This window comes from Chelon labrosus (assembly GCF_963514085.1).
Source record: "Chelon labrosus genome assembly, chromosome: 19".
Lineage (NCBI taxonomy): Eukaryota > Metazoa > Chordata > Actinopteri > Mugiliformes > Mugilidae > Chelon > Chelon labrosus.
Window position 1 is genome coordinate 6875084 of NC_140352.1, and position 26426 is coordinate 6901509.

The 26426-nt window shown below is 44.2% G+C and overlaps 1 protein-coding gene across 5 annotated transcripts in view; it reads right to left on the bottom strand.

Moving 5' to 3' along the window:
- Positions 1-25490, bottom strand: part of LOC311504716 (disks large homolog 5-like) — a 29368-nt gene extending 3878 nt beyond the window's left edge. The window contains exons 1-32 of one of the 5 annotated variants that reach the window (XM_084567958.1): positions 24688-25490; positions 18476-18544; positions 16634-16787; positions 16146-16289; positions 14560-14743; positions 12899-13155; positions 12314-12626; positions 11892-12122; positions 11160-11344; positions 10926-11051; positions 10592-10724; positions 10379-10503; positions 9989-10164; positions 9755-9858; positions 9372-9464; positions 8229-9185; positions 7894-8017; positions 7521-7668; positions 7167-7288; positions 5737-5820; positions 5489-5648; positions 5114-5191; positions 4548-4710; positions 4326-4459; positions 3418-3582; positions 3110-3293; positions 2687-2835; positions 2358-2528; positions 2065-2261; positions 1317-1460; positions 1117-1244; positions 686-795 (exon numbers count right to left, since the gene is read on the bottom strand). In XM_084567958.1, the coding sequence (XP_084424084.1) occupies positions 686-795; positions 1117-1244; positions 1317-1460; positions 2065-2261; positions 2358-2528; positions 2687-2835; positions 3110-3293; positions 3418-3582; positions 4326-4459; positions 4548-4710; positions 5114-5191; positions 5489-5648; positions 5737-5820; positions 7167-7288; positions 7521-7668; positions 7894-8017; positions 8229-9185; positions 9372-9464; positions 9755-9858; positions 9989-10164; positions 10379-10503; positions 10592-10724; positions 10926-11051; positions 11160-11344; positions 11892-12122; positions 12314-12626; positions 12899-13155; positions 14560-14743; positions 16146-16289; positions 16634-16787; positions 18476-18544; positions 24688-24988 (5813 nt within the window). In that variant the 5' untranslated portion in view covers positions 24989-25490. Of the gene's footprint in view, positions 1-685; positions 796-1116; positions 1245-1316; positions 1461-2064; positions 2262-2357; positions 2529-2686; positions 2836-3109; positions 3294-3417; positions 3583-4325; positions 4460-4547; positions 4711-5113; positions 5192-5488; positions 5649-5736; positions 5821-7166; positions 7289-7520; positions 7669-7893; positions 8018-8228; positions 9186-9371; positions 9465-9754; positions 9859-9988; positions 10165-10378; positions 10504-10591; positions 10725-10925; positions 11052-11159; positions 11345-11891; positions 12123-12313; positions 12627-12898; positions 13156-14559; positions 14744-16145; positions 16290-16633; positions 16803-18475; positions 18545-24687 lie in introns of all 5 variants that reach the window. The other 4 variants (XM_084567957.1, XM_084567956.1, XM_084567960.1 and 1 more) reach the window with 4 other exon arrangements.
- Between the last annotated feature and the right edge of the window lie 936 nt (positions 25491-26426).

The following is a 26426-nucleotide window of genomic DNA, read 5'->3' on the forward strand; positions in this document are numbered from 1 at the left end:
ATAGATTTGTGGGCTTGTGTGTGTGTGTTGCAGAGAAAGCCTGTTCCTGCCAGACCTGAGGGTGTCCTCATTGTGTGAGTGTGCATGTGCATATAAAGCGCCATGCTGAGGGTTCAGCAGATTTAATCTTCCCATGCGATTACAAATGAAAAAAAAGCAGAGGGATCTTTGAGATATCGCCGATCAGAACCCTGGCAGGTGGTGGAAGAGAGCGGGAACTAATGACACTGATCGAATCAGGTTAATCAATTAGTTTCTGTTGTACCTGCAGCATGAATACACTGCGTGACTATGAAAGCTGCAAGACGTCTGCAGATGTCAGTCTCCTGTGTGAGTGTCTGTCTCAACACGGAGAAAATGATTAGAGCAATCGAGAATAATATTTCCTGGAAGGGGAATTGGCATAAACACAGGGAAGCCTTCTTTTTGGAGAAATGTGTGTCTGAGTCATTACTGCATGCAGCCTCCTGTATTTGTGTCTGTTAACTGCTACAGAGTGATAGCCTCCAGTATATGTTGATGCCCTACATTTCTGTAAAAACACATTTTCTAAACATTATAATTCCCTTGAAACAGCCTCAGTCTGAACTTGTAATGAAACTGGAGAAACAACACAGGCACTAAACCACAAAGCACTCTTGACACACACTTGGCATGTCACCGTTAAAGGCGTGGGATTACTCACTTTATCTGCTTGGCATTTTTGTAGCGTATGAATATGACGATTGGGTAGATGTGAACGCTGTGGAGACGTTCGATGGCGTGAGGGGCAATGTCGAGTAAACAGTGACAGTCCTACGAGAGAAAATGAAAGAAATGACAAATGGGAGATGGTTTGAAGCATTTAGCAGCAATTAACGCCCAAAATAGGGTTGACATAAAAGCTGTAGTGTGGATTTATCCAGTGTTTAGATTCTTTAGATGTAGGCATGAAGTTTGCATGAATTAAATCAGTTATCACTTGAAGACAAACATTACAAACACGATGCACTTGTCTCATTTTGCAGCCTGAGCTGCACAAACACAGCAGTTACGTATGAGACACGGTTGCAGTTGACATTCTGGTCAATAGATGAGACACTGCATGAAGTATAACGTGCAGCGAGATTAATTTACCTTCTCCGTGATCTCTTTTATTGATGCAACGGTTGTCACGTCGAAATGCCCGCTCCTTCGTTTGTAGTCAATGAACACACAATCCTTCACCCCGCGCTCTATGGCCTGCTGAGATGCCTTCATAATTTCTGGAAAGTGAAAAGACTTACAGATTCTGTTCTTTCTATATACACAGATAGATCGTGTGTCTAGTAGCTCACCAGGCAGACAGCGACAGAACTTGGTCGGAGCCTCTTTCACCAGCATGTCTTTGCAGGCCTCCACTAACGGACCCAGGATCAGGACTGGTCTCGGGGACAAGGACTCCACCTTTTGAACCCGCTGGTACATCAGGCTCACTCCGTCTGAGCAGGAAAAAATAAAAAAAATAGAAGTACAATTTACTGCACTGCAAAAATACACAAGCGGACACAGACAGAGATACTGCTGCTGTTAATAACCACGGTTATTATGAGTTTCTGTATCCTGGGAAGAGTTCTGTTGAGCCAGCAGATCCTGCTTTATAGCCACAATTTCATACCTGAGAGACACAGAGAGAGAGCTGCCTGACAAAATCTGGCTGCAAATACTTTTAAGTACATTTGGATTCTTTCTCTATTTCCGTCTGACCAAGCTGATGCTCTCATATACAGACACAGAGTGGTGGAAAGTACACATATTTACATTTCTTCTTCTTCTTGATTTTCAACCAACGGCACAAATTATATGTGATTATACTTTATAAATTGTACTTATAGAACTATCCCTCTCTGCTTTTACCGTTTCCAATCTTAAAGGCAGAAAAGTGGAGTGTTTAAAGAGGAACTGATTTTACAGATCAAAGTCTGTTTACAGGTTTATTATGTGAAAAGTTGAATGAAGTCTCTTGTGTCTCCGAACCTGAAAATGAAATCTACGTGTGCGGCATTAGAAAGATGTTAGCGTTGTCTCAGTAGAGGATAATCTCACCCTCTGTGATGGGTAAAGAATCTGTGCTTATAGCATCCATAGCAATCAGGTCCTTCCCGTCCTTGGATCCGCTGCGTTTATGCTTTAGCCTTCGACGGAAGAACGACCTCCGTGCAGCTGCAGACAGCGTCTTGTTGGCGCCGTTATCGTCCTTCATATCAGCCATGCCGTGTCTTCTGTAGAACTCCTGGTCCATCCTAATGGATATGACTCAGCATGTTAACACAAACTCAAAAGTGATCAAACTCCTGCATGAGTTGACAAGGGGAATTAAAATTATAAGGTGGACTTACATGTATTTACTTGGAATCTGCCCTTTCTCCAGCTTCTGTGCTTTCTCGTCAAGCTGCCAGGCCATCCAGTAGCCGAAGTTTCCATTCGGCAGCGTGTCTTCAACGTACAGGATGTCGTCTTTCTTAAAGCTCAGCTCTTGCTCGACCTCTGCCACCCTCTCATAAAGTGCTCTGACAAAGGGATGAACAACAAAACTGTTAGGATGAATCGACCAAATATATCAAGAGACAACCCTAAGACCCTGATTCAACTTCAAACGTCAGAAAAAACATTTATGCAAGTCAGCTCTTGTCTCCACTTTCAATAGTTTGATGAACACTGAGTATACCTTATGAAAAATCCATCTCCGGGAATCTCTGTGATTGCAGCAAGGCGTTCGACACAGCTCTGGACCTTGAACGTGATTGTTTCAGCTGGTTTCAACATTTCCAGGTAAGAGTCTTCTTTAGTTTTATTCTTCATGCCGATGCCATTGTACTGTGTGAAAACATCAATTACACAGTTGATAAAAGGACCCAGAGCTCTACTGTCAACACAGAGTGACTCATTTTCAGTAAAAGCGAGTCACAGAGTCCACAAAAGGACAGACGTTGGACTTATCATAGCTGCTTTAATGTGCTGTGGGTGTATTGGCTTGTGCAAAAATGCACACAGAAGCCTGTTCCTGAATTGCTTTAAAACCATCTCTATATAACTCTGAATCATTTTCATTGCACACATGACAGTCTTAGATAAAGCCACAAATAAATACCTCCAATATCAAGTCTCCAGGCAGCAGACCATCAGGACTCTTAGCAGGACTGTCATCGTCCAGACTCTCCACAAAGATGCCGTAGAGGTTTCCTCCACAGATCTGAACTCCCAGATCTACTTGGATCCTCTTCAGCCTCACCAGCCGAGGCTCTGCAGCTCTGTGTGTAGCTGAACCAGGCAGCCTAAAGAAAAAGTCTGAGTTTAAATTTCTCTGTCTGACCCCAACTTTAAAGTTACAATATGCCAAAAAGACAAACTATACACTAAAAATGAAGACATGAACAGTGAACAGAAGTAAGCCGCTACCTGAAGGAGTTGTGAGGGCTGGTGGCTGGAGTTGTCTGTTTAGACGGAGGCGTCATGGTGCCCTCATCCTGCTCACTCAGGGCATCTACAGTGGAGTGATTGTCTGGGGTGGTGGCTCCGCTGTCTTGGGGTGTTGGCTGGTTGCTGATGGATTCCATTCGAGATCTGAGGAGAACAGCAGTGCAATCAAAAACCAAACTATTACCTAAACTACGAAGAGACAAAGTTTGTTTGAGCACATTTATAGAATATATAAACTGCTCTTGTTTACTATTCTGTGGTTTATGTTTCCATTTGTTATTTAATCTCAATTATACACCGATCAGGCATAACATTATGACCACCTTCCTAATATTGTGTAGGTCTCCAAAACAGCTGTGACTCATCAGAGAATGGACATGGGCCTTCCGAGTGTGTCCTGTGGTGTCTGGAAACAGGTTAGTGGGGGCCTTTGGGTCCTATGAGTTAAGGGGAGGGGGACTCTTGTTCCAGTGCATCCGATCAGTTTGGGATCTAGTGAATTTGGAGGCCAGGTCAACACCTTGTGCTGTTCTTCATGTTTTTTTTTTAGTTGTTCCTAAAGTGTTTTTGTGTGTGTGTCTGTCAGGCTGCATCCTGCTGGGGATGACTGCTGCCATCAAGGAGTGTCATTGCTATGGGGTGGGGGTGCCTGGTCTCGTCTAGGTGAGTGCTACATGTCTAAGCAACATCCACACCAATGAATGCCAGGTCCAGAAGTTTCCCAGCAGAACACTGAATTGTCACAAGATGGTCTATGTTATGCACTTCTCCTGTTAGTGGTTTTAAAGTTGTGGCTGATCGGTGTACGGTTATTTTCTTTCCCCATTACATTTTTAGCAGCCTCTTACATAGCAAAGTGCTGCTGCTGTGTTTTCTCTTCCTCTTACCCTGAACGAGAGTGATTCCCCAGCTGAAACATGTGAGGATTATACTGAGCCAAAATGGTGACCGTGTCACACTGCTGCCCGATCACCAGCCGCGCCTGCTGCTCGTTGGCGTTACGAAGGTTGATTCCATTGAACTGGAAACAGTTGTGGGTCATTAAAAAAACAGAAAGAAACGATCAAATGTGGCTACACGTGGAGTTAAAAGCGTGGCGGCTGCTGTACCTCGAGGAGCTGGTCCCCGTACTCTAAGCGAGCTTGATGGGCGATGCTGCCTGCCGTCACTTTGGACACAAACACTCCGCCGTTCTCTCCGCTCACAATGGAGATACCCAGCGGTTCTGCTCCTTTCTGCACCGTCACGTTGCGTGGTTCCTCCAAGTACGGCCTTCAGAGAAAAAGAAGAACATTTTGTTATGTGTCATGTTTTCACATCTGCGGGAAAAGACTGCAGCAAGAGCTCTTAATGCAAGGGTGCACAGCTAACCAGCAGGTTTAAATGATTCTATACGACATACTGTGTAGGAGTGCATTTTAAAATCCAAGCCAGTGTCATGCAATCATACAAAATTAAACAGCCTCTGGAATAAATAACAAGCAGATTAAACATGACGACTTAAAAGGATACACATCCATTTATTTATGACAGCTAGGAGACATTCAAACAATTCTAGCAGGGCTGCTGCTAAGTGGGGAAGGAATATCACATTTATGTTTGCAGTGCACACACAAAAGGTCTTGAGATCTGACAGCACATGTACTGTACGTGCCACAAGCAGCACAGGACAAACCTCAAGCTTCTTAATGAGAGGAACGTGGGCTTTACAGCCACTGGAAGTCTAACAGAGGAGGTGCAGTAAGAAACAAATCTGAGGAGCAGACGGAGAGAAGAAAGAGAGAAAATATCACCCAAAGCAGGAGAGAAAGATTTCTAATGATCAGCAGCAGAGAGGAGAGAGAGAGAGAGAGAGAGAGAGATGAGAATAAGATTATTAACGGTGAGTCAGTGCTCTAACAGTGTGAGATGGAGGCTCGGAGCTTTGTTTACCGCATCACAAGCACTTAATCACAATGAACCAGACAGAAGTACAGACAAATGGTGGAAAACATGTCGCTGTTCTGCTGAATGATGGCGAAATAAGGAGCGGAACGGGAGGCTGGCCTACCCATCCTTCCGCCTGTCACCAACTGGAGCAGGGCTGACTGATATCCTGGGCTGGGTGGAAATGGAGCTCTGCGATTGGCTGCTGGTGAAAGACGATGTCTCCAGGTTGACAGGGGACATTGGAGGTGTCGGGCTGCTGCACTCCGAGTGTGAAAGGGAGCCTGGGAGGTGGCAGAGGAGAAAAAAAAAGTGTTCAGGTATTCATAACATTCACAATAAGATCGTGTTTGCTGCCAAACTGAACAGTACCTCTGTCAGATCCAGTGGAGCGAGGATAACGAGCTGGAGGAATCTTTATGCGTTCTGCCCTAAACTGCAAAGCACCTGAAGTGGCTGAGAAAAAAAACAGAGGGATCAATTCAGCCATGCTAAAAGCAAAATGACATTTTCACTCACTAAGTTGCTTAGTTACTGTGATAAGCGTTTTTTTCCTGAGATTGCATTAGGCTGCTCTGACTAATGACCGGAAAGCAAATGTTTGATGTAGCCAATCAATCGCTGTCATCTCCTGAGCTGAATCAGACACATTAACTCACCTGGGGGTCAGTTTAGTGGCTAGATGATTCATTTAATGTGTGGCCTTTATGCTGAGCAATATACTTTCAGACCTCGTATAGTTACACAGATCAGCCACAACATTAAAACCACTGACAGACAGGTGAAGTAAATAACATTGACCATCTTGCGACAATTCAATGTTCTGCTGGGAAACTTTTGGACCTGGCATTCATTGGTGTGGATGTTACTTAGACATGTAGCACCCACCTAGACCAGACCAGACACCCCCACCCCATAGCAATGACACTCCTTGATGGCAGCAGCCACAATTTAGGAATAACTAAAAAAAAACAAAAAAAAAACATGAAGAACAGCACAAGGTGTTGACCTGGCCTCCAAATTCACTAGATCCTGAAATGATCAAGTATCTGTGGGATGATCCACAGAGGACCGTCCCCTCAGAAGGCCCATTTCCATTCTCTGATGAGTCACAACTGTTTTGGAGGCACAAGGGAGACCTACACAATATTAGGAAGGTGCTCATAATGTTATGCCTGATCTGTGTATTATGCAATTTCTTCTAGCGTTTGTCAGGATAGTCTTTAAAAAGTCCTGCACTGATTAAACATGGTACATCCTTCTTCTTTCTTGCTGCCAATAACGCAGCTCAACTGATGACACTTTGTCAGAGACTTACGTGTGACGTGCTCTTGACACAGAATCTAGCCATGAACTACTCGCTTTGAGTTGGCACCCAAGATCTGATTGTCCTTTCTGACTGTACAGTTCCAGATTTTAGTTATTTTTAATATTCAACTCTACTTTCTTTTAAAGCTCAGGTGGGTCATCTCTGATTTCACACTGTGGCACAATCCACTTATGCATCTACAATAAAATAAAAGTGCAGAAGAGGTGTGTTGCTCAGTGCTTGTTACTTATGAGTTTAAAACAAATCATCTCTAACCAAAGTGTTTACACTGAGGTCTATAAATCCTCTGACGTCTCAAAAAAATTGGCCAAAGAAAACAAAATTATCTGCGTGCCAGATACCGCAGCAAATAGATTTTACTAATTTTTAAAATTTGCTATTTAAACTCAGGAACATGCATAGGTGAGATAATGTGCAGGATGTATACAATCGTTTTTGTTTTTGTTTTTTAAATCTAGGACACCATACGTACTCAGTCTTGCACCAGAGGGCAAGGAGTTCGTGCTGTGTGGTGGTTGGCTGCAGCTCGTCTCAGTCAAGTCTCCAGCCCGTTTGTGGCTGAGGTCCAGACTGTGGCGACCTTGATGCTGGGGGCTAAAAGTGGAGGGAGGAAAAAAAAAGCCTCTGTTAAGTCCCCGGCTGTCAATTATTCAACCCAGAGCAAGATATCATTTCCTACATGCCATCTGTTCAAGAGATCTGGGGCAGAGTACACGCTGTCGTGAGCAACAACTGCACAATCACAGGGTTTAAGGAATCAATGTCCTGCTATGAGACAATGTATAGTGAAAATGTCTATGAGTATTAAAAACACCTGCCAGATCACCTTGTGTGTGAATGTGGCTGCTGGACGCCTGAGCTGGGAGCCGGAGGACAGTTGTTGGTCGGGATCTCGTGGCTCCAGGCTGTGTAGACGGGGTTCCTCATGACGGCCGTCACAGCAGGACACGGAGCTAAACCTCTTTGTGCAGGATCTGGAACAGATTGAGTGAAATCAGAGATCAAATCACCCTCCGAGGTAAGGTCCTATAAATATATGCAGGATCTTTTATTCTGTTTGGAATCGAGTGGTTGATTTATTTCCCCTTTCAACTGACAAATGTACGTTGTGTTGGGATGCTGGAAGAGAAACAACTCGACTGAAAAGTCCTGGAAACTCAAGCAAAACAGAGCTGACGTAGGTAATCAGGTGAACTTACGTGTAGCGATGCTGCCGTAGCTCGGGGGTGCAAATGGCATGCTGTACCGATTACTCCGCATAGGAGAGAAACGTAATAAATCCATCGGCTCTGGGGAGTGTTCATCGTTAGAGAAACTCTGTACCTGCAAAAAGAAAACATACCTAATAACTGCTTCTTCTTAATGAACTCATTTCATCTCTAAACCATCCATCTATGTACAAGCTTGTTTTAACCAACCAACTGAACACTCAACTGAACAAGTCATTTGTTAATTTGCAGCTGTTTCACAAACTATTTATAAAGGGAGATCAAGAAACACGCTGCATACTACGTAAGAACAGTATCTCAGTTACCTGCATGGGAACAGGGATGTGTAACGGCGTCACATTTCGTCGTAACGCCGGTGCCGATTTTGGCCGGTACCTCCTCCTCTCCTGTACCTCTGTCCTGCGCCGACTCCCCTCCTCCTCAGCAGGTTTCTTGGAGTTGCTCTTGGCATCTCCTGGAGGAGCATCAGTGTAATAGTTCCCTGCATCTCCCTCATCCCGTGGGCTTGCAGCTTGGGCCGGCGAGGCCGGCGGTGTGCTGGTGGTGATGGTGGAGTCGGACGCCGAGCTGTTCTGTTGCCGATGTTTGAACCTAAATGAGTCGCTCCTGGCTGGTGGGGTGGGGGGCGTTTGAGCAGATTCAGACATTGAGCTCTGTGGCGAGTGCTTTGGCAGTGAAGACAGAGACATGTAGTCCAATTTTGGGGATGCCTCCGGTCTCCTGAAAGCGTTCACATCAAAGATGGACTTCCTCTGTTTGGGTTTTTTATAGATAGAGAGCTGGGTGCCCTCAGGAATAGAAGCTCCCCCTATGACTTTAGGCCACGTTCCTCCACTGGGCTTCACTGGTGAGCTCTGTGTTCGGTCCATGGTGGCTTGAGGTGAGCTGCAGTCAGATCGGACAGGGGTGAAGGTGAAGGGGCGGTGGTGGAGGTCCTGCCTCCTGTAGCAGAACTCTGGTTGGGGCTCTGAGGGGCTGTGGGAGGTTGAAAGGGAGCGGGAGTGTAAGGAGCTGTTGGAGTAGGGCTTGTGGTGGGAATGAGCGCTGCTGCTGCTGCTATCCAGGGAGTCGGCCGTGTCTTTAGAGGTTTCCTCCCCTCTGCTGCCCAAGTCACAGCAGCAAATGTCAGTTTGTGTGGAGCAGTTGTGCTTCGAGTTCCTGCAGCTCCTGGTGTGGACCTCACATGACTGGAGACGAGAGATCTTCTCCGAGTCTCTCAAAGTTTCAAATAAACTCTGGCCAGAACAACTCTGTGGGAGGAACTGTGTGAGACATAAACATAAAGAGAAATAAACATTTCTTAAGAAAAAAATTAATATAACATCCTAACAAATTAAATGTTATCAGGAGAGTTTAAACATAGCCTCTAGTTGTTTTACCCACGTGGGCATCTATGTATAATTTTATAATTTGCATTTCAGGGAGTGTCTGGGCAGTGAGGTGTTCACCTTCATGAGAGAGATGCTGAGAGAGTTGCGGCAGTTCCTCAGCAGAGACTCACACTCAGAGAGAGACTTGTTATCGAGAGCTATTCCATTGATCTGTGTGCAAGAAAATGACAATAGATGCTCAGTAGGGATATGATGCATGAGAATTCAGGATATCCAAGATATCCCAATTTCATACCACACACTAATATTCACATGTTATAGAGTACAGCTTCAAAAAACAGAAGCTGGTAGGTTTGGGACACCAATCCTGTACGTGCTTTGATTTAAAAACTACATGCCTGGTGTCAGTAGAGGGCACTAGAGAACAGTGACAATACCCTGTTGCTGTTTCTTAATAGGTTCATATTAAATTATAACATGTTTTGAACCAGCATACTCACAGCTAAGAGTCGGTCACCGATGGTAAGGTTGCAGTCTTTGGCGGCTGGACTGCCTGCAGCCAAAGTGGCAACGAAGACTCCACTTTCCAAACCTATACCGCTGTCTGAGATGTAATAAAGAACAACAGGAATCATTTATGTTGATAATCCCATCATGTATACAGGATCTTGTGTCAATAAATATACTCAAGTGATTCTAATATTAAAGTTGATTCCTCTGAGTTTGAAGCTGACCTTTGTGTCCCATCAGGTTTATCTGGACGGGAGTGATGATCCGTCCTCCCAGCGACTTCCTCCTGCGAACCACCATATTGATCACCCCCTCTCCGCTCTGCACCGCTTTGATTACCTGCTTCCTGTCCTTATTGGTCAGGTCCACGTCGTTAATTTTCAGCAACCAATCGTTCACCCTGAACAATGAGAACAAACCGATGGTTCGATAAATCAAAATTACTTCAAAGATATAGAAGGAAACTAAAATGAACAGCTGCACTGAATGCATGACCAACTGGCTAATTTCAGGAAAGATCCCATTGTGCAGTGTAGTATGTGTCTTCTACACACATAAAAACATTTATTCTTTTGTATCCGAGCTCAATAACTCAATAATCAAGTAAGATTTACCTCAATCTTCCTTCAGCAATACTTCCTTTATCCACCTTAGTCACAAATATGCCACAATCTCCTGGTAAATATGGATCATTTACCCCTTCTGCTATATCAAACCCGAGCGCTTTCAAATCCATGTCCTGAAAAAGACAAAACATTCAGTAATATCTTCGTTCATTTACAGTCAAATACATCTGAGAAAATGTTCTTATGTTCTAACGTTCTTACTCTGTGCTTCTCAAATTCTACAACTTCCGTCTCCCACTCCATGGAGTCCGTGTCTATTGCTGAATCATGTGAACTGTGAGCCATCAGCTGGCGATATCTGGCCTCCTTTTCTAACTGGTCCTCCAGCTTTTCTCTGCAGGAAACACAAAAACATAAAGCTCTTTAATAAGTACAGTCAACCTCAGCTTAGTGGCATAACTCCTCCACTTGGTGGCACAGAAGCTCCTCAAACGAAAAAAAATAACAATAACATTTTGGACCTAAAGTAGAACAGAAGATTGCACACACGTCTCACAAGAACAAAAACAGAAAGAAGTGTGGAGGAAAGACGCACTTTAGTTCTTTGAGCTCCCGCACAGCATCGTTCTTCTGCTTCCTCGTGTCATCCAAATTCCTCAGCGCATCTGCCAGATCACTCACAGCTCTGTCCCTCTCTCGTCTCAGGTTGTCACACAGCGTGCTGAGAGAAGCGACACAATTTCACCGGGTGTCACGGAACACATAAACAAATCTATTTTTATCCAAGTCTGTCTGACATATGTACCGGATAATAACGACAGTTTCTCACCGTATGCTCTCCCTCTCCGCCACGATCTTATCCCTCTCCTGAAAGGCCCAGTCCCGGCGACACTTGGCTACCTCGGCCTCTTGCAGCGCCTCCTTCAGCTCTTGAGAGATGGCCTCGTACTGCTTCCTCAGCATATCAATCTCCTTGTTTGCTCGTTCCATGTCCAGAGTGGCAGAGTCTTGTTTCTGGAGGGGGTGGAAGGAGATTTAGGATGTTTAGTCTAACGTGCATTTACCAGTCAAGAACTTGCAAACACTTTTCAGGTGCCGATTCATTTTTTGACCTCCCATCACTCTACATTTGCACAGTTTTTTATTTTGCATCCATTATTTAAGGACCACTGAGAGTCTGCTGGTGTATCTGTAGCACATCCTCACTCACTCTCATTTTAAATAACTATATAGCAGAGACTCTTAAAGTAAGTGCAAGCATCAGTTGAGTCCAGCGTTAAATTAATTCCATTAGTCTCTACTATTCATTTCATTAATGAGGCGGACTTTGTTAATATCGTAACACGTGAATCTCTGACTCTCACTGTAATTAATCAGGGAAAACACGGGGGGGGGGGGGGGTGATGGACGGACAAAATCAATGCGTGCGAAGCGCCCAGCTGATGAAAAAAGCATTTACTACTACTACTACTATACGAGATGGGATGAAGGGATTATTGTCAGAGAAATAAATCAAAGCCTCCACTTGTAATGATAAATCACCCGTCGTCTGTCTGGCTACCTGTCTGGCCTGGTAATACTCTCGCAGCAGCTGGTCCCTCTGTATGATGGCCTCGGTCCTCTCCTTCCGGGCCACGTCTCTCTCCTCGCGCACCATCTCGATGTCTTTGCAGGCCTGGCTCAGCTCTTTCTGGGCCTCGGCCTTGTCCTTCACCTCGTGGCAGTATTTCTCCAGCAGCTCATTCTTTTCACAGATCGCTCGGTCCCTGTCCACGAGTGCCGAGGAGAGCTCCTTCGAGACACAAACACAACCGGTGCGTGATAAGAGGAATCACAAACAGGTTTCTAAACATTTTCTGATATATGAAAGCGTCTAGTTTTAAATTTCCTAGTGCTTCTACCAACCCATGGCTTCTCCTTCTGTTGTTTGACCTTTTTAAATTATTTTTATTTTACTAAAACATCCTTTGTTTCAGCCGTTACCTGTCGTAGAGCCTCCAGCTCCTCGCTGGCCACTCGTCTCTCCGAGGACGTGTTCTTGAGCCTCGCCTCTGCCATCTCCAGCCCCGTCTGGAGCCTGTCCACCTCTTTGATGACCTGGTCCCGCTCGCTCATGATCAAGCGGTATTCGCTGATCACGGAGTCCCGCTCCTCCTTGTACTTCTCGCAGTCCTTCGCCGCCTTGAGCTGCTGGGTCTTCAGTCGCGTCGTCTCCGACTGCAGCCGCTCCATCTCTCGCTGCAGCTCCTTGTTTTGAGCCGCGGCCTTGGACAGTTCTTGCTGTGTGTTGTCAAACCTGTACCAGGCAAAGAAAAAAAAAAAAAACTCATTCAGGCTAAGCATAATAAAAAGAAACCTTAAAATGGGAGAGCATCCGCCCATCTGCAAAGCCTCATCTGCCTTGGATTAAGGATGTTTTAAGAGCTGTGCAGATTTGACTTTGGTGCTGAACTCAGATACTCAGTTTGTTGCATAATTTGCCGAAACTAATGTTCATCATTAGTGTTTTTTTTTGTTTTTTTACAGCTGCTGAGTTTGTGCGTGCAGATCTCACAGTTAATGCCTTACCTTCTTATAGAAGAGGAGTACTGCTGCTGATAGTGGATGGCAGCATCTCTCTGTTTTAGCAGCATGTCCAGCTGCTTCTGAAGCCGATGGTTCTCCTCCTCGGCCTGGTCCAAGCGACTCAGGTCTGCGTTGTGACTGGCCGTCTTCTCGTTGTAGCGCTTCCTCAGGGCCTCAAAGTCACTCTTCATGGTCTCCAACTTGTCCACGGCCGTGTCATACAGCTTGTTAAGGACGTCAGATGACCCCTCCCTCATCACCTGCGAATGACAGAATTCAAACACCCTTCTGAATTAAACGGGCTACACTGGGACGGCTCATTTCGTAGACTCGTGGCACATTTGTAGAGTAAGGATGCTTGCAAACACTAAAAAGGTTTCAGTGCAGTTTGATAAAGATGAGATCTGACCGTTCACGGGTGCTTTACTTGAATTTACTTACCTCTACTCTTCAGGTTAGCTTTAATTAAAAACTGTCTCTTGGCAAAGAAGAGAAACTTAATTTCTTAAGCAATCAATGAAAGCTTAGGCCCTCCACTACGTGCTGAGTTAGCAGTTACCAGAGCAAGACAGATTATATATAGGAAGGCTTTACTTTACCGAAGGCACAAACACACACAGACTCGACTCTCTCTAGGTGTTAACTTTCAAACTGTACATTAGTGTATTTTTATTTGCCTTGGAAAACTTGCCACAGTTCGTCTGTTGATTCACTTCTTTCTGTCTCATGTAAACCCCGAGTAACTAAACAGTGATTCCACTTTCTCACACGTTCGGCGCCGTGCGTATATATAAAGTGCTTGTGTGGTTACATGATCTGGTTCATTTAAACCTGTTGTCAAACCTGTCATTTGAACTGTGGCGACCAAGAGCACTTGAACAAGAACGGTCTCCGTCGGCTTCCAGTCAAGCTCAAGTTTGTTTGTACTGCAAACACCAACGGGAACAAGGTGTACAGTAGATACTTGACTTTACATGTCACATAAATTCATAAGCTGAACTACTCATGATTTTCTAGTTTCCATTACTGATCTACTGACATAGGAGGGGATGTTTTCTGAAGTATTTCTGATTAATGCAACTAAAATCAGTTTTAGTTGGGAAGTTTGAGTGTAAGAGCTTCCGTCTCTTTGAAAGACAGGTTTTACACAAGAGAAAGTATGACATGCAGCATCCAACAAGTATAGAATAGTCTGCACTGACATCACCTAGCTCATTTGATTCCTAATTTGACTGAGGCTGAACAGTAGTTCACTGTGCCTAATGATGACATGAGCTCTGGAGACAACGCAGCATGTAACCCTGCTATCAAACAGCCCTGAAAGACATTCCCCATGGTTACGTAATGTATTGCAAATATTTAATGATACAACCTTCTGACTGCAGCGAGGTTTAATAGAATGCACGTCAGATGGAGCGACAGACCGAAAGACATGGGTTTCAAGTCATTTTTCTAATTTGAGAGGATGCTTTGATCGATGGAGACATGAAGCGGACCATGCTTGTCTGAGCAATGTCCTCCTGGAAGAGAGGACTGCCTCAAATGGCAAGACAGAGCTAGAAATGAGAGCATGTGCACCTGTTTACGTCTGCGAATCTATTCGTAATCCACAGCTCCACATGTATTTGCATGAAGGGCGATGAGAGCGCCAGTTGCACAGGTACCTGCTGGTGCAGCATCCTCATATCAGCCACTTCCCTCTGGTCGTCGTCGTGTAGCCTCCTCAGCTCCTCGCAGGCCTGCTTCACATGGTTGTGCTCCCTGACCAGCTGGATGTTGTCCTGTCTCACTGCCTCCAGCTCATCTTTCAGCTGCGTGTGCTCGCTCGCCAGACGGCTGTGCAGAGTACTGGGGATACATCAACAAGGAAAGTTGGCTCTCGAGCTCTGCCGAACATGCATAAAATCAACTCTATATAAGTGACGCTTAAAATGCTGCAGCTTTGTGTTGCAAGACAAAAAAGTACTCAACTAATAATCGTTATCTAAGAGCTTAGACGGCTGAATTTTTATTCTGCACAAAATATATACCCTCCCATCCTCTTGTTCTTAGTTGTGATCTGATAGTTTTGAGATCATTTATGACTTCATGATGACTTCAGATAGATTCATGCTTTTAAGTTTGATCTCTGCCGCCTGCGCCACAGCCCGACGTGCACCTCCCTGTAAGGAATCATCATGGCAACGCAGTTTTATGATACTGTTCTCTTTTACTGCTTTATTTCCAGTGGACATTATCTAACCAAATAAAATGAATTTAAATAAATAAACACAGGCTAAATACAGTCTGGTTAAACATCACGGTCGGTGCTCTTCTTTTCATATCTTGTTTCAGTTTTATGTTGACATAAATAGCAAATGCCACCCCTTGTTATATGTATTGCTCTAAGTGGTAACTGTCCAAAGATGATGTGCAAAGAACACCAGTAAAATCTTCTGGGATTAAAGAGTGTCAACGCTTGCCTATGTGTTAAATCTTATTGATCCAAGTTCAATATAGTAAACACGAAGACACGCAGTGTGTGTGATCTCCCATTGACGAAGCATCGCGTTTAGTGCAAATGGATAATTACAGAGGCAGACAGGACGGTAATAAATAATGACGCTCTCTGATGTGCAAACAGGGCCCAGAAGGGGGAGGCTTAAACATGGCAATAATCCTTCATCTGTCTGTTTGCATCGGGGGCCAGATGTTGGTCGCATACACTTCGGAGACAGTATGGCATCATTAAATCACACAAATGGACCAGCCTTTCCCCTTCATGTCGACCCGGCACAGCTTATTTTGCCGGACAACAAATGCTCTGTTCGTAGCATTATCCTCCTCATGGCACAGATGCCGTGCCACACACACAGGGTTCAGATAATGATTGCAGAGCGGGCTCGGACATGAACTCTTCAGGAAGGGCATTACTTATAGAAGAGTAATTCAGTCTGCGTTCGAAACCTTTGTTCAAATCGGGATTTACGCCGCTGAGAAGTCAACAAAACTGTCTTTTTTTTTTTAAATAATCACAAAGATGAAATTAAATTGATTTTTTTTGTGGCTTAACTCAGTTCATCCCTATTACTGGCGCAAAAATAAAATCTGTTCTCTGCTGTGAATATGTCTGAGGGTGAACCGGATACCAGGAAAAAAAACAAAAACAAAAAAAAAAAAAAACCCTGCAGGCTGAGCATGAATGCATACAGCACAAATGCACTGGCTGTTAAAAAATTTACAAAGTGCCCGTAGTAGGTTTTCCACTTACTGGTAGAAGTCCGCCTTCTTCACAGCCTCCTCGCACCTCTTCAGGGTGGTGCTATGCTGGTTCTGCAGGGATTGCAGGTCTGCCATTGCCTTCATGCACTGCAGCTTCAGACGCTCATAGTCATGACCTGCTTTCGAGTTTGGTCTATTTCACGGAGAGGGAAGAAGGGAGACAAATTTGTGATGCACCAAAAGTATTTAAGGCGCCACATGGGAGATTGTGAAAAGCATGCGCTTATGGGAGTGCAAGGAAAGAGAAGCATCGTTAAAATTGCATGCTTAGATTCTTGTTTTGCAGAGTTGAGCATATCCTGAAAGAATAATGCTTCAAGAAGGAGAGAATATCTCACTTTTTGTGTGTTGCTTTTAAATGCTGAACAAGTCAAAATGCTTCTATTCACGAGTGCAGGCACACACAGTGTGACTGAACTTTCCGTAAATGTTTGTTTTGGAAAACAGGCAGTTAAGTATATGAGATTAAAACAGTACCTGCAGTCATCGAAGGTGGTTCCGGGTGAAGCGAGTGCCAGGCGTTTGCGCAGTTCGTCCCTTTCACGTGTCACATGTCGCAGCTGGAACAGAACTGTCTCCATCTTCTCGTTCACCTGGTGGCTGTCCATGTGGGCAGGTGGAGGGGAGGAGGCTTGACCGGGAGTACCTGCGTGAGTCAGCATGTCACTGGTGGCATGTGATGTTTGCAGCGCTTAAATGTTGGGGGTGTTAGTGCAGCTACGATTTACTTTAAAACACTCCCTCAAGGTTTTGAAGTATACACCGATCAGTCATAACATTATGTCCACCTTCCTAATATTGTGTAGGTCTCCCTTGTGACTCCAAAACAGTTGTGACTCATCAGAGAATGGACATGGGCCTTCTGAGGGTGTCCTGTGGTGTTAGTGGGGGGGCCTTTGAGGGGAGGGGCCTCTGTAGATCATCCCACAGATACTTGATCAGTTTGGGATCTAGTGAATTTGGAGGCCAGGTCAACACCTTGTGCTGTTCTTCATGTTTTTGTTGAGTTGTTCCTAAAGTGTTTTTGTGTGTGTTCCTGTGTCAGGCTGCATCCTGCTGGGGGATGGCTGCTGAGTGTCATTGCTATGGGGTGGGGGTGCCTGGTCTGGTCTAGGTGGGTGCTACATGTCTAAGTAGCATCCACACCAATGAATGCCAGGTCCAAATGTTTCCCAGCAGAACATTGAATTGTCACAAGATGGTCGATGTCATTCACTTCTACTGTAAGTGGTTTTAATATTATGGCTTATCAGTGTATAACTTCCAGAAACGATCAAATTCAGATGAAAGCTTGACTAACTTCAAGCCTTTTGTTAGTGTTTGCTAGTGAGGCTCAGACATACTAAACTGTCATCAATGATCTATTGGCAACGAAGGCAGACTGTGACGTTGCTGGTGTCTACACCAAAAACTGGCACTTGAACACACCGCAAAACATGACAGCCAATGGCCAGATGGTACATACGTTCTGTGCCTGCGTGCCAGGAAATAATCATTCATACCAGCAGGTGGCAGTAGTCTGTATTTGTCATTCAAAAATGGGGAAACCAGAAGGAAGTTAGGAAAGCTAGGAAACTACGAACCATTATGGAAAGCTTGCCTCTCCTGAATCATGCTGATCAGTTTGCCTAAAGCTCATTCAGTCAAGATGATGAGATGAAATATGTGAAGAGCATTCTGTGTTCTCTTTAAATTTAATCGTTCTTCTCTGGCACCGCTTTGCTGAGCTGATCAGCCAATCGGAGAGAGCTCTCCAACAGTCTTGTTACGACACTGATTCAACGTGCTGAATCGACTGGAAAAGCGCAGACAGTGTCCGACTAGTGCCAACGGTGCGGGAAACACTGCAAAAAGTTAGGGCCACAGACACCATTCCCGTAATTCATCGCTTTTAGTCAAGCTCGCACTTTGCAAGCCAAAATCCATCAAATATTGTACTTCATTATTCATCTACCTCGCTGTTTTATTCATTAACCTCGTGAATATATTACACTGTAATCAACCTACTGATACAGATTCCATTTCCTTTTTCATAACATGAACCAGCTAAAGCCTTGCTCCCTCGGAGAATGACTAAATGAAGCAGGTCTGTGTGTATGTGTCTGGGGGTAGAGGGTTTCTAAATCCTTCTCACATCTGTGTAATCACTTGCATGTGCTCAGAGTCTAAACGGCCAGTAACCAGTGACTGACTATTATTTACAAAACTGCGGCTGCTTCTTGAGAACAGCCTCTGTTTTTATTTCCAGGAAGACAATGTTTTCTTTGACGTCGCTTTACTGTTAAATCTGTTCGCCCGCGCCACGAGCGCCACACTCACCTAAGCTGCTGAGGGAGCTGCTGCTCTCCGAGTCCGATGGCATGGTGGACAGGACGCTGTAAGTGGACCCTGCGAGGCGAACAAAAACATTAAAGTCAGCTCCGAACGTACTCGACCATGTCTGCATTATAGTCAGATGATTATCGCCGGCATTGTATGGCACATCAAGGCTCTGCTGCTCGGGTTACATTCAGGAGCCTTTACTGAAAAAAGGCCAGCTGGAGGAATAATAAAGTGGGACTTTCCCCAACTTGGGATGACGGGCCTGTGGGCTGACAGCAGAGTGTAGCTAATTATCAGTTGGGCAGAGAGCTTGAATACTGACTAGCCAGGGCCCCAAAGAGGCCGCAGCCTTAGAGCTTCTCCTTTCATCTCCTCTGACAACATCAACCCCCCCCCCCTCTCCGCACCACCCCCCGTGAAAGCCCCTTCTTTATAGCCTACAGTGATTCATAATTAACTGTACAGAAAGGAAGCTTCAGTACAACACTCAGCATTATGAAGAGGATCGTGTTATATGACAAACCAATGTAAAAGGAATCCTTGAAGGTGATTCAGAAGGACCATGACACATGGTTTTATCAGTGGTGACTTATTTACTTACTGTTCAATTATCTGATTTAAGCCATTGTACACCAATAGGGGGGTAAAGTCAGAAATGGGAGTTGGACAACCGTAACGTTATTACACATAAAGTACTGTAGTTGACTGTACCGTTACTACTACTGTTTTATCTGTAGATCCTTTTGGCCAGGGGTGTCAAACATACAGCCCGTGGGCCAAACCAGGCCCGCCAGAGGCCCGATCTGGCCAGGTGATGAATTTGCAAAGTGCGAAAACTAAATAGAGGACATTAACTGCAATTTTTCAATAAATTATGCTGCTATTCCACTGTTTTTGTCAGCGTTGCAGTTGCATAACACGACACTGAGACCCAGAACTAAACTAAATTTTCAGGTTGTTCATAAAATGTTTTGCGAAAGGATGGTAATGGTCCAGCCCGCTTCGTCCACAGCTTCTTGCTGTGAGGCAACATTTATATGTTTTTACGAAAAACAATTATTATACATGATTTTTTTTTTAGGAAAAATAAGTGCAATTTCAGCGCATTGCTGCCATCTGCTGTTTAGTTATGGGTCTCAGTGTTATGTTACATCTGCAACTCTGACTAAAAACATTGCGGCCCCTAGTGGACAAACTAGGAATAGGTGTCAGTTTTATTGAAAAACTTGCAGTTAATGTCTTCTATGCAAATTCATGCTGCGGGCCAGACTGCACCCTCTGGCGGGACGGGTTTGACCCGCGGGTCGTATGTTTGACACCCTCGGATAAAATGGATGTTACACAAGTCAATATCTGTTTCCAGTGAGAAAGGTTGTAATTTTCAACCTAAAAAAAAGCTAAGGTGAAGTCTTCACAGAGTTCTGTCCAACAGTCAAAAGTTGTTAAATTTACAAATTACAGCAAACTAAAATTAGATAATTAAGATAAAAAGTAAACAGACATTTAGGATCATCTTACACTATTAATAGATCTAAATTTTCATCCAATAATGTTTTGTTTGGTCGTGTCTGAACTACTCAGCTACTGATTCTTTTCACTAAATGTAAATGCAGTAGTTCCTCTGCACTTTAAGAAAATGGGAATCCTAATGATGCTTGAGAGACTTAAAAGACTGCCTTGGTCAAACAGCCAGCAGTGCACATTTACTGAGATCTTACTTGGCCGTGGAGCGAGCAGCTTATAGTTCAGTTAAATCAGCAACTTCCATTCCCTTATGTAAAGTCTAGTGTAGACTTGGAGCTAGAGCATGACAAACGACTCTATTTACCCACATCCCAGTACTCTAAATCAATCCTTGGCTGGCTATGTTCCCACTAGCTAAAGGAGACTATGAGTGGAGACAACGAGGAGCCTAGCTAACATGGCTCACCCCTCTTTTTCCCAGCAAAGCAAAGGACTAAAAGGGGGAAAAAAAAGACTGATGTGCCTCAGGAACCGTGGCATCCCATGGATCAAGCTCTCTTTGTTCTCGCTCAAGCTTAAGTTTCCCATGACTCTGAGCAGAGAGTGCCTCAATGTGCAAGGTGCACTGTGTCATAGCTTGCTCACTTTTCTGCTTCTTGGAAGTCATATGACCTGGACCTCGCTGTGGCCCGACCTTCACTGCTCACATATCTCATTTAGGCTGATCTCTTAGCTACAGTCAGCCACCTAGTGATCCTTAGACATGTTTACTGGCACAGCCAAGACGAAAACAAAATGGAAAGGCCCGGAACTGTCTTTAGTAGGAGAGTTATTCTACTCCTTCTTTCAAAAGCTGAAAACAGTTGTTCCAGCAACAATTTAAAATCAGTATCTGGTACTCTGCTCCACAGAAAACGAATTTAATATAACGAACACTGTGCTTTATCCTTGAAAAGTGGTGCATGTTCCTGCTCAGAGATGACAGCTCAACTTTAAGTTAAGTTTCTTTATTTATGTGGATATAAGGAGTCTATAATTCACAGTTTCCTCTGTCATTAAGTGAGCTACATGCGGAGCCACGGATGGAGATGTTAACATCTAGTTTCAGGAATTAAACATCCAGTGAGCGAGATAATTCAACTATGAATTAATCGCAGAGACACTCACCAATATAGGAGTGTATCCTTAAAAGAAATGCACTCGATGCATTTACAACCTCCTAAAACATTAGTTTTCTATATTTTTTAAAGGAAAACTGCTGCACCTTAGACTGGAAATGAAAATGGACATATCCTCAAATGGTATCATGCATAGAATCACTGAAGCGTGGTTTGAAGCTTGGTTTGGTGGCTCCAGCTGTTGCCATCTAAAGACACACTACCAAGATTTCCTTTGCCATATTTTACCCAATATTCCTATAATTGGACAAAGTCTGCACCAGTCTGCACGAGTTGGGGATAATCGGCATGGGTAGACTGGCACAAATACCTGATAATGTGAGATGGGGTTAAGATGCAAATCTGCAAGTGTGTGAGAGGAACAGAATCGACCTCAGTTGCAGTCAAACAAACAATCGGGTGATGTGAATAACCAACCCAACAGCCAATACAAAAAAAAAAAAAAAAAAAAAAGAGAGGGTGGTTCACGGGAAGTAGCGTCAGAAGACGACGGGGAGTAGCGTGAATATCAAACTATGAATGGCGAACAGCAAGAGCAGGAGACCTGGACCTGGATCTTTAGTTGTGACAGGAACACGAGTTCCTATATAACGTTGGCCACCCTTGATAGAGTCTGCATGCATTCAGCTGACTTTAGCTGGTTTGACAAATCATGTAGTCTGTGATCCTCAGTCTTGCAGTTGACGTGCGAAAATCTGCTGAAGCCAGTCTGTTAGTATGTACTCCTAGTCTTTTCAAAATCTGTAAAGACTGAGAAAGTTATGTAGTCTGTCCCCAGCTTTAGCATTACCTGCCTAGCTATCAGCTAATTCAAAAATGGGCAAAGAGGTGGTGCAAGTGGAGCTGAGACGAGCAGGAGACGCCTAGGAATTATGCATAACGTTAATAATGCTTTGTACCAGGCTTTAAATATGTTCATTATTGCTGTAAAGTTGTGTATTTTGCATTAAAGGTCTATGGAAACTGACTGGATTCTTGAAGCCAGCCTCAAGCCGGTCCTTCAAGGAACTGCCGTTTTCCACCGGCTGCATGTTCCAGCCCTGGAGGTTGCCTCTTGGTGTACACATGACACAAAGCACTCAGTACAGTTTTGATTGTAGGTCAGCCATCTTTTGGCAGAGCTCAGAGCCCGGCACACAGTCGGTAATAGTAATGAGTGTAAATGTCAAAAAGAAGAAGAAGAAGAATAGTGAAACACGTGTCTGTGTAGAAGATGTCCTCTGAAACAGAAGCCTATCTGTTCCATGGGAGGCGTGTAATAACGCCTGCTGTGTAGACGACAATCTCATTTTCTCGTATAAGGAAATACTCAGTGAAACATACGGTTAATGAGTCACTGATTCTGCACTAACCTGTGGCAGCAGCTGAAGTCCACTGAAAACGAAAATTGCTTCCCTAAACCAAGAATGAACAATATTATAAAAGAAACAGAGCTTTAACTCTCCTACTGTAAAAGCCCCGGTCTCATTTTACACACACACCTTTATAAAAGTGCTGCCATCATGTTATTGTTCCTTAAGAAAAAGGTGAGAACCACCTGTAAACAAACCGTCTTGACTGTCAGGCCCTACAGCTATGGTTGTAGAAGACTAGAGAATATATTTGTTTATTAAAAAACAACAAGGCCCTCGAGGATGCAGACATTTCTAAAGTACTATACGCATTATATTTACACCACCGTGTATGTTGAGTGATCATTTTAATGGGCTACAGGCGGCCTTTCTATTGTTCAGCCAACTTGTTAACTTCATAAAGGTAAGCCCTCTCTTACCTTTTGGGAATTTGGGTGACTTGGGAGTAACTAGATCATGCTGCGTATTATTTTAACACGTAGGCTGCAACAAGGCAGTGTTTTCCTGGGGAAAGGCACGTCTTTTGCCGGTGTAGTGGAGGAACCTGTCCGCCCAGTAGCAAAGAGTAGCTCAGCCCATTTGTGTCCTGTGTGACAACCGACAGGGAGTTGCGCACTACACCGTGCTACTATGACTAGCCCCCGAAACAGGCTCGCGTACGCAGCAGAAAGCCAGACAGTGCTCACTTTTGGAGTCGGCGCACAAATGTGAAATGCAGCGCGAAAATGAACAAGCTTAGTAAATGAACAAAGTCTGCAGCCGGAGTTCTCCTATAAATAATGACAAGACGGATGCATAATTAACACCTCACCATTCAGCTCGCTCAATGTGACACACCAGCTCAGTGAGCGCTGTAACTAGCAATGCAAACACTCCTTTTTGAAATGCAAAAGTGCAGCAGAGGTGCCAGAGCAAGGGTGATGTACATATGTTATGCTACATGTGAATGATATAGTGAGCAAAACTACATCATAAACATAAAAGACCTTCAGAGGCTTAAGGATTTATCGGCGAGGAAGAAGTTGTGTGAAAGGAAGACTGATCCACATTTACAGTAAACGGACTCCCATTAGACGGGGGGGGGGGGGGGGGTGGAGATGTGTGCCATCTTGCCACTGCGTTATCTCATCGGAGACGTTTCTTTATTTATATGAAGAAACAACATCTCTGATGTCGAGTAGATATAATTAGGATGAAATAACACAACATGAAGGTGGAATCGTTGAGCCAGTGGCGGATAAAGTAGCGTAAATTCATCAGACCACGTTTGTGTTGCAGAAGAAATGAGACTTTAATGTTTAATGTCCGAGATTAGTCATTGGTTATTCCGGGGTACTTGCTTCCTTGTTTTATGTATATCGAGTTTGGATTGTTGATAAGACAAAAGGAAATGTTGTATTGCTGGAAATTTAGACGTGCAACTTTCAAAGACAAGCATGCAATTACTCCTACTTACCGGTACTTAAGTTATACTAGTTCTTATTTACACTTACACTGATCCTGTGTGTTACAGTTCCGTCCTCTCTGCTGCATGCTGCAAACTTCCCTACTGTGGGATTAATAAAAAGGACTCTCTCGTCGTATTTCATGCACCAAAAAAATGGAGATGCTGCATCCCTCCCTGCAACCTTTGTGACACTTTCTCAATTAATTAAAAAAAAAAAAGTAACTTACAAATGAGTCATTAGTGAAAACTGCACAAACCGAGGTCTTTCATTCTCTATAGTCTCCTTCTTCACTCGTTCATTTGACTTTGACAGTGGGTTATTGATTCCCTCTCTGACACACACAGCACACAGACAGACAGACAGACAACATTGATGGTTTGATTCTTTTTAGGCTCCATTAAACACTTACACAAATGTCCAGCTTGGCTTTTAGTCGTGACACAAGCACAGTAGTGTGTGTTTGAGTGTAAATAGGCGTCAGGTCACATGATTGTGCAGACCTCCCCTCTCTCTCTCTCTCTCTTTCTCTCTGCCTTTACCCATGCCCAAAGGAAAAGTCATGTCCTTCATCAAGTTGTCAATAGCTCTATTAGATGCTCAGATTAGGATCCATAACAGGTTGGATCATAACCAAAATAAAAGACACTGGTCAAGCACGCAATACACAAATAAAAAAGCTACTAATGCATGCACAAACGCCTTTAAACATGGCGTTTGTTTGTTTTTTTCTGTTTTTGTTTTGTTTCTGCTGTGCACACTTTTCTCACCGCTCGTGTGGTCCACTGGTCCGGCGTCATCCAGCAGCAGCAGGGAGTGCAGGTGAGGGTGCGTCGTCTCCAGAGCCGAGCAAAACTCGGCGAAATGGTCCCGGTCCTTGCTTATGAGTATCTTCAGGAGGAGGTCCACTTTCTCCGAGTTGGTGGAGCAGTTGTGCCCCAGCTCGAAGCGCTCGGACTGGCTGAGGGTCCCGCAGTGAGCCAAGACATCCACAACTCGGTCCGCGTCCGTGACGGACTCCACCAAGTTCTGGTAACATTTCTCCAACAACTCTTTATGCTTGGGCTCCATCTCCCCCTCTCTCTCTCTCTCTCTCTCTCTCACACACACACACACACACACACACACTCTCCCCCTCCTCTCTCTTGCGTCGCTCCCCCCTTTTTTTTTCGCCCCCCCTCGGTTCAACCAAACCAGCTACGGGACAAAATCTTAAATCTTCCAACTTCACTTCCCCACTACTGTCGAGACTCGCCCAAACTGTCCCGCTCGCCCCAGCTGGGACGGTCTTCAACCCGAACTGAAGGATACACGAGAAGTAGCCATATTTGTTGCCCAAGGCTGTTGACTGCGCGAAGATGACAACACATTTTTCCAACCGCCGCTCCGTCCTCCTCGGCAAATAAAAAAAATAAAAAAGACAGAAAGAAAGAAAAAAAGGAAAGACGTCTCTGTCTCTTTAAGCTCCGCTCTTCACGCGCTACGGAGACATAGTCGTCCTCGAGTTAAGTTCTTCCGACATGTTGGAAAGTGTTAAAAACTCTCCAGGAGCTCTCTCGGTGAGACTACAAACTCCGCCATGTCTCACCGTCCCAGCAGCTGTAGCTCTGCGCCAATCATATTTCCGTCCAATGGACATTTAAGGTAAAAGTGGGCGGGGCCTTTTCTTTTTCGGACGCACCTGGCTTACTACCATTAACAATATAAACCAACGCTTTCATAATATACCGCTTTGGACTCATGCATTGAAATTAATATTTTATAATTTTATAAATTATATGTTAGGTTAAAAATTATACACCGATCAGCCACAAGATTAAAACCACCGACAGGAAAAGTGAATAACATTGAACCTTCTTGTGACAATTCAATGTTCTGCTGGGAAACTTTTAGATCTGGCATTCAGTCATGTGGATGTTACTTCTGGAGACATGTAGCACCCACCTAGACCAGACCAGGCACCCCCACCCCATAGTAATGACACTCCTTGATGGCAGGGAGGCACACACACAAAAACAGTTTAGGAACAACAAAAAAATAAATAAATAAAAGAAACATGAAAAACAGCAGAAGGTGTTGACCTGGACTCCAAATTCACTAGATCCCAAACTGATCAAGTATCTGTGGGATGATCCACAGAGGCCCCTCCCCTTAAAGTCCCCCCCACTAACAACATCCTATTGCCAGACACCACAGGACACCCTCAAAAGGCCCATGTCCATTCTCTGATGGGTCACAACTGCTTTGGAGACCTACACAATATTAGGAAGGTGGTCATAATATTAAGCCTGATCGGTGTACTCCTGTACTAAAGCAGCACATATTTGTTTTGGTCAAATTATGGTGTCAGAAAAACGTTTTAAAGAGGTTGCAATAGATAAAATGTCTTCTCGGAAGTGCAGTTGGGATTTTATTTAGTTGATTCTGTGGATGTAAAACAGTTTTTACATTTGTATCACTTGTATAAATATGCTTCTAAAATTACAAATCATGCAGTTATCGATTCAGG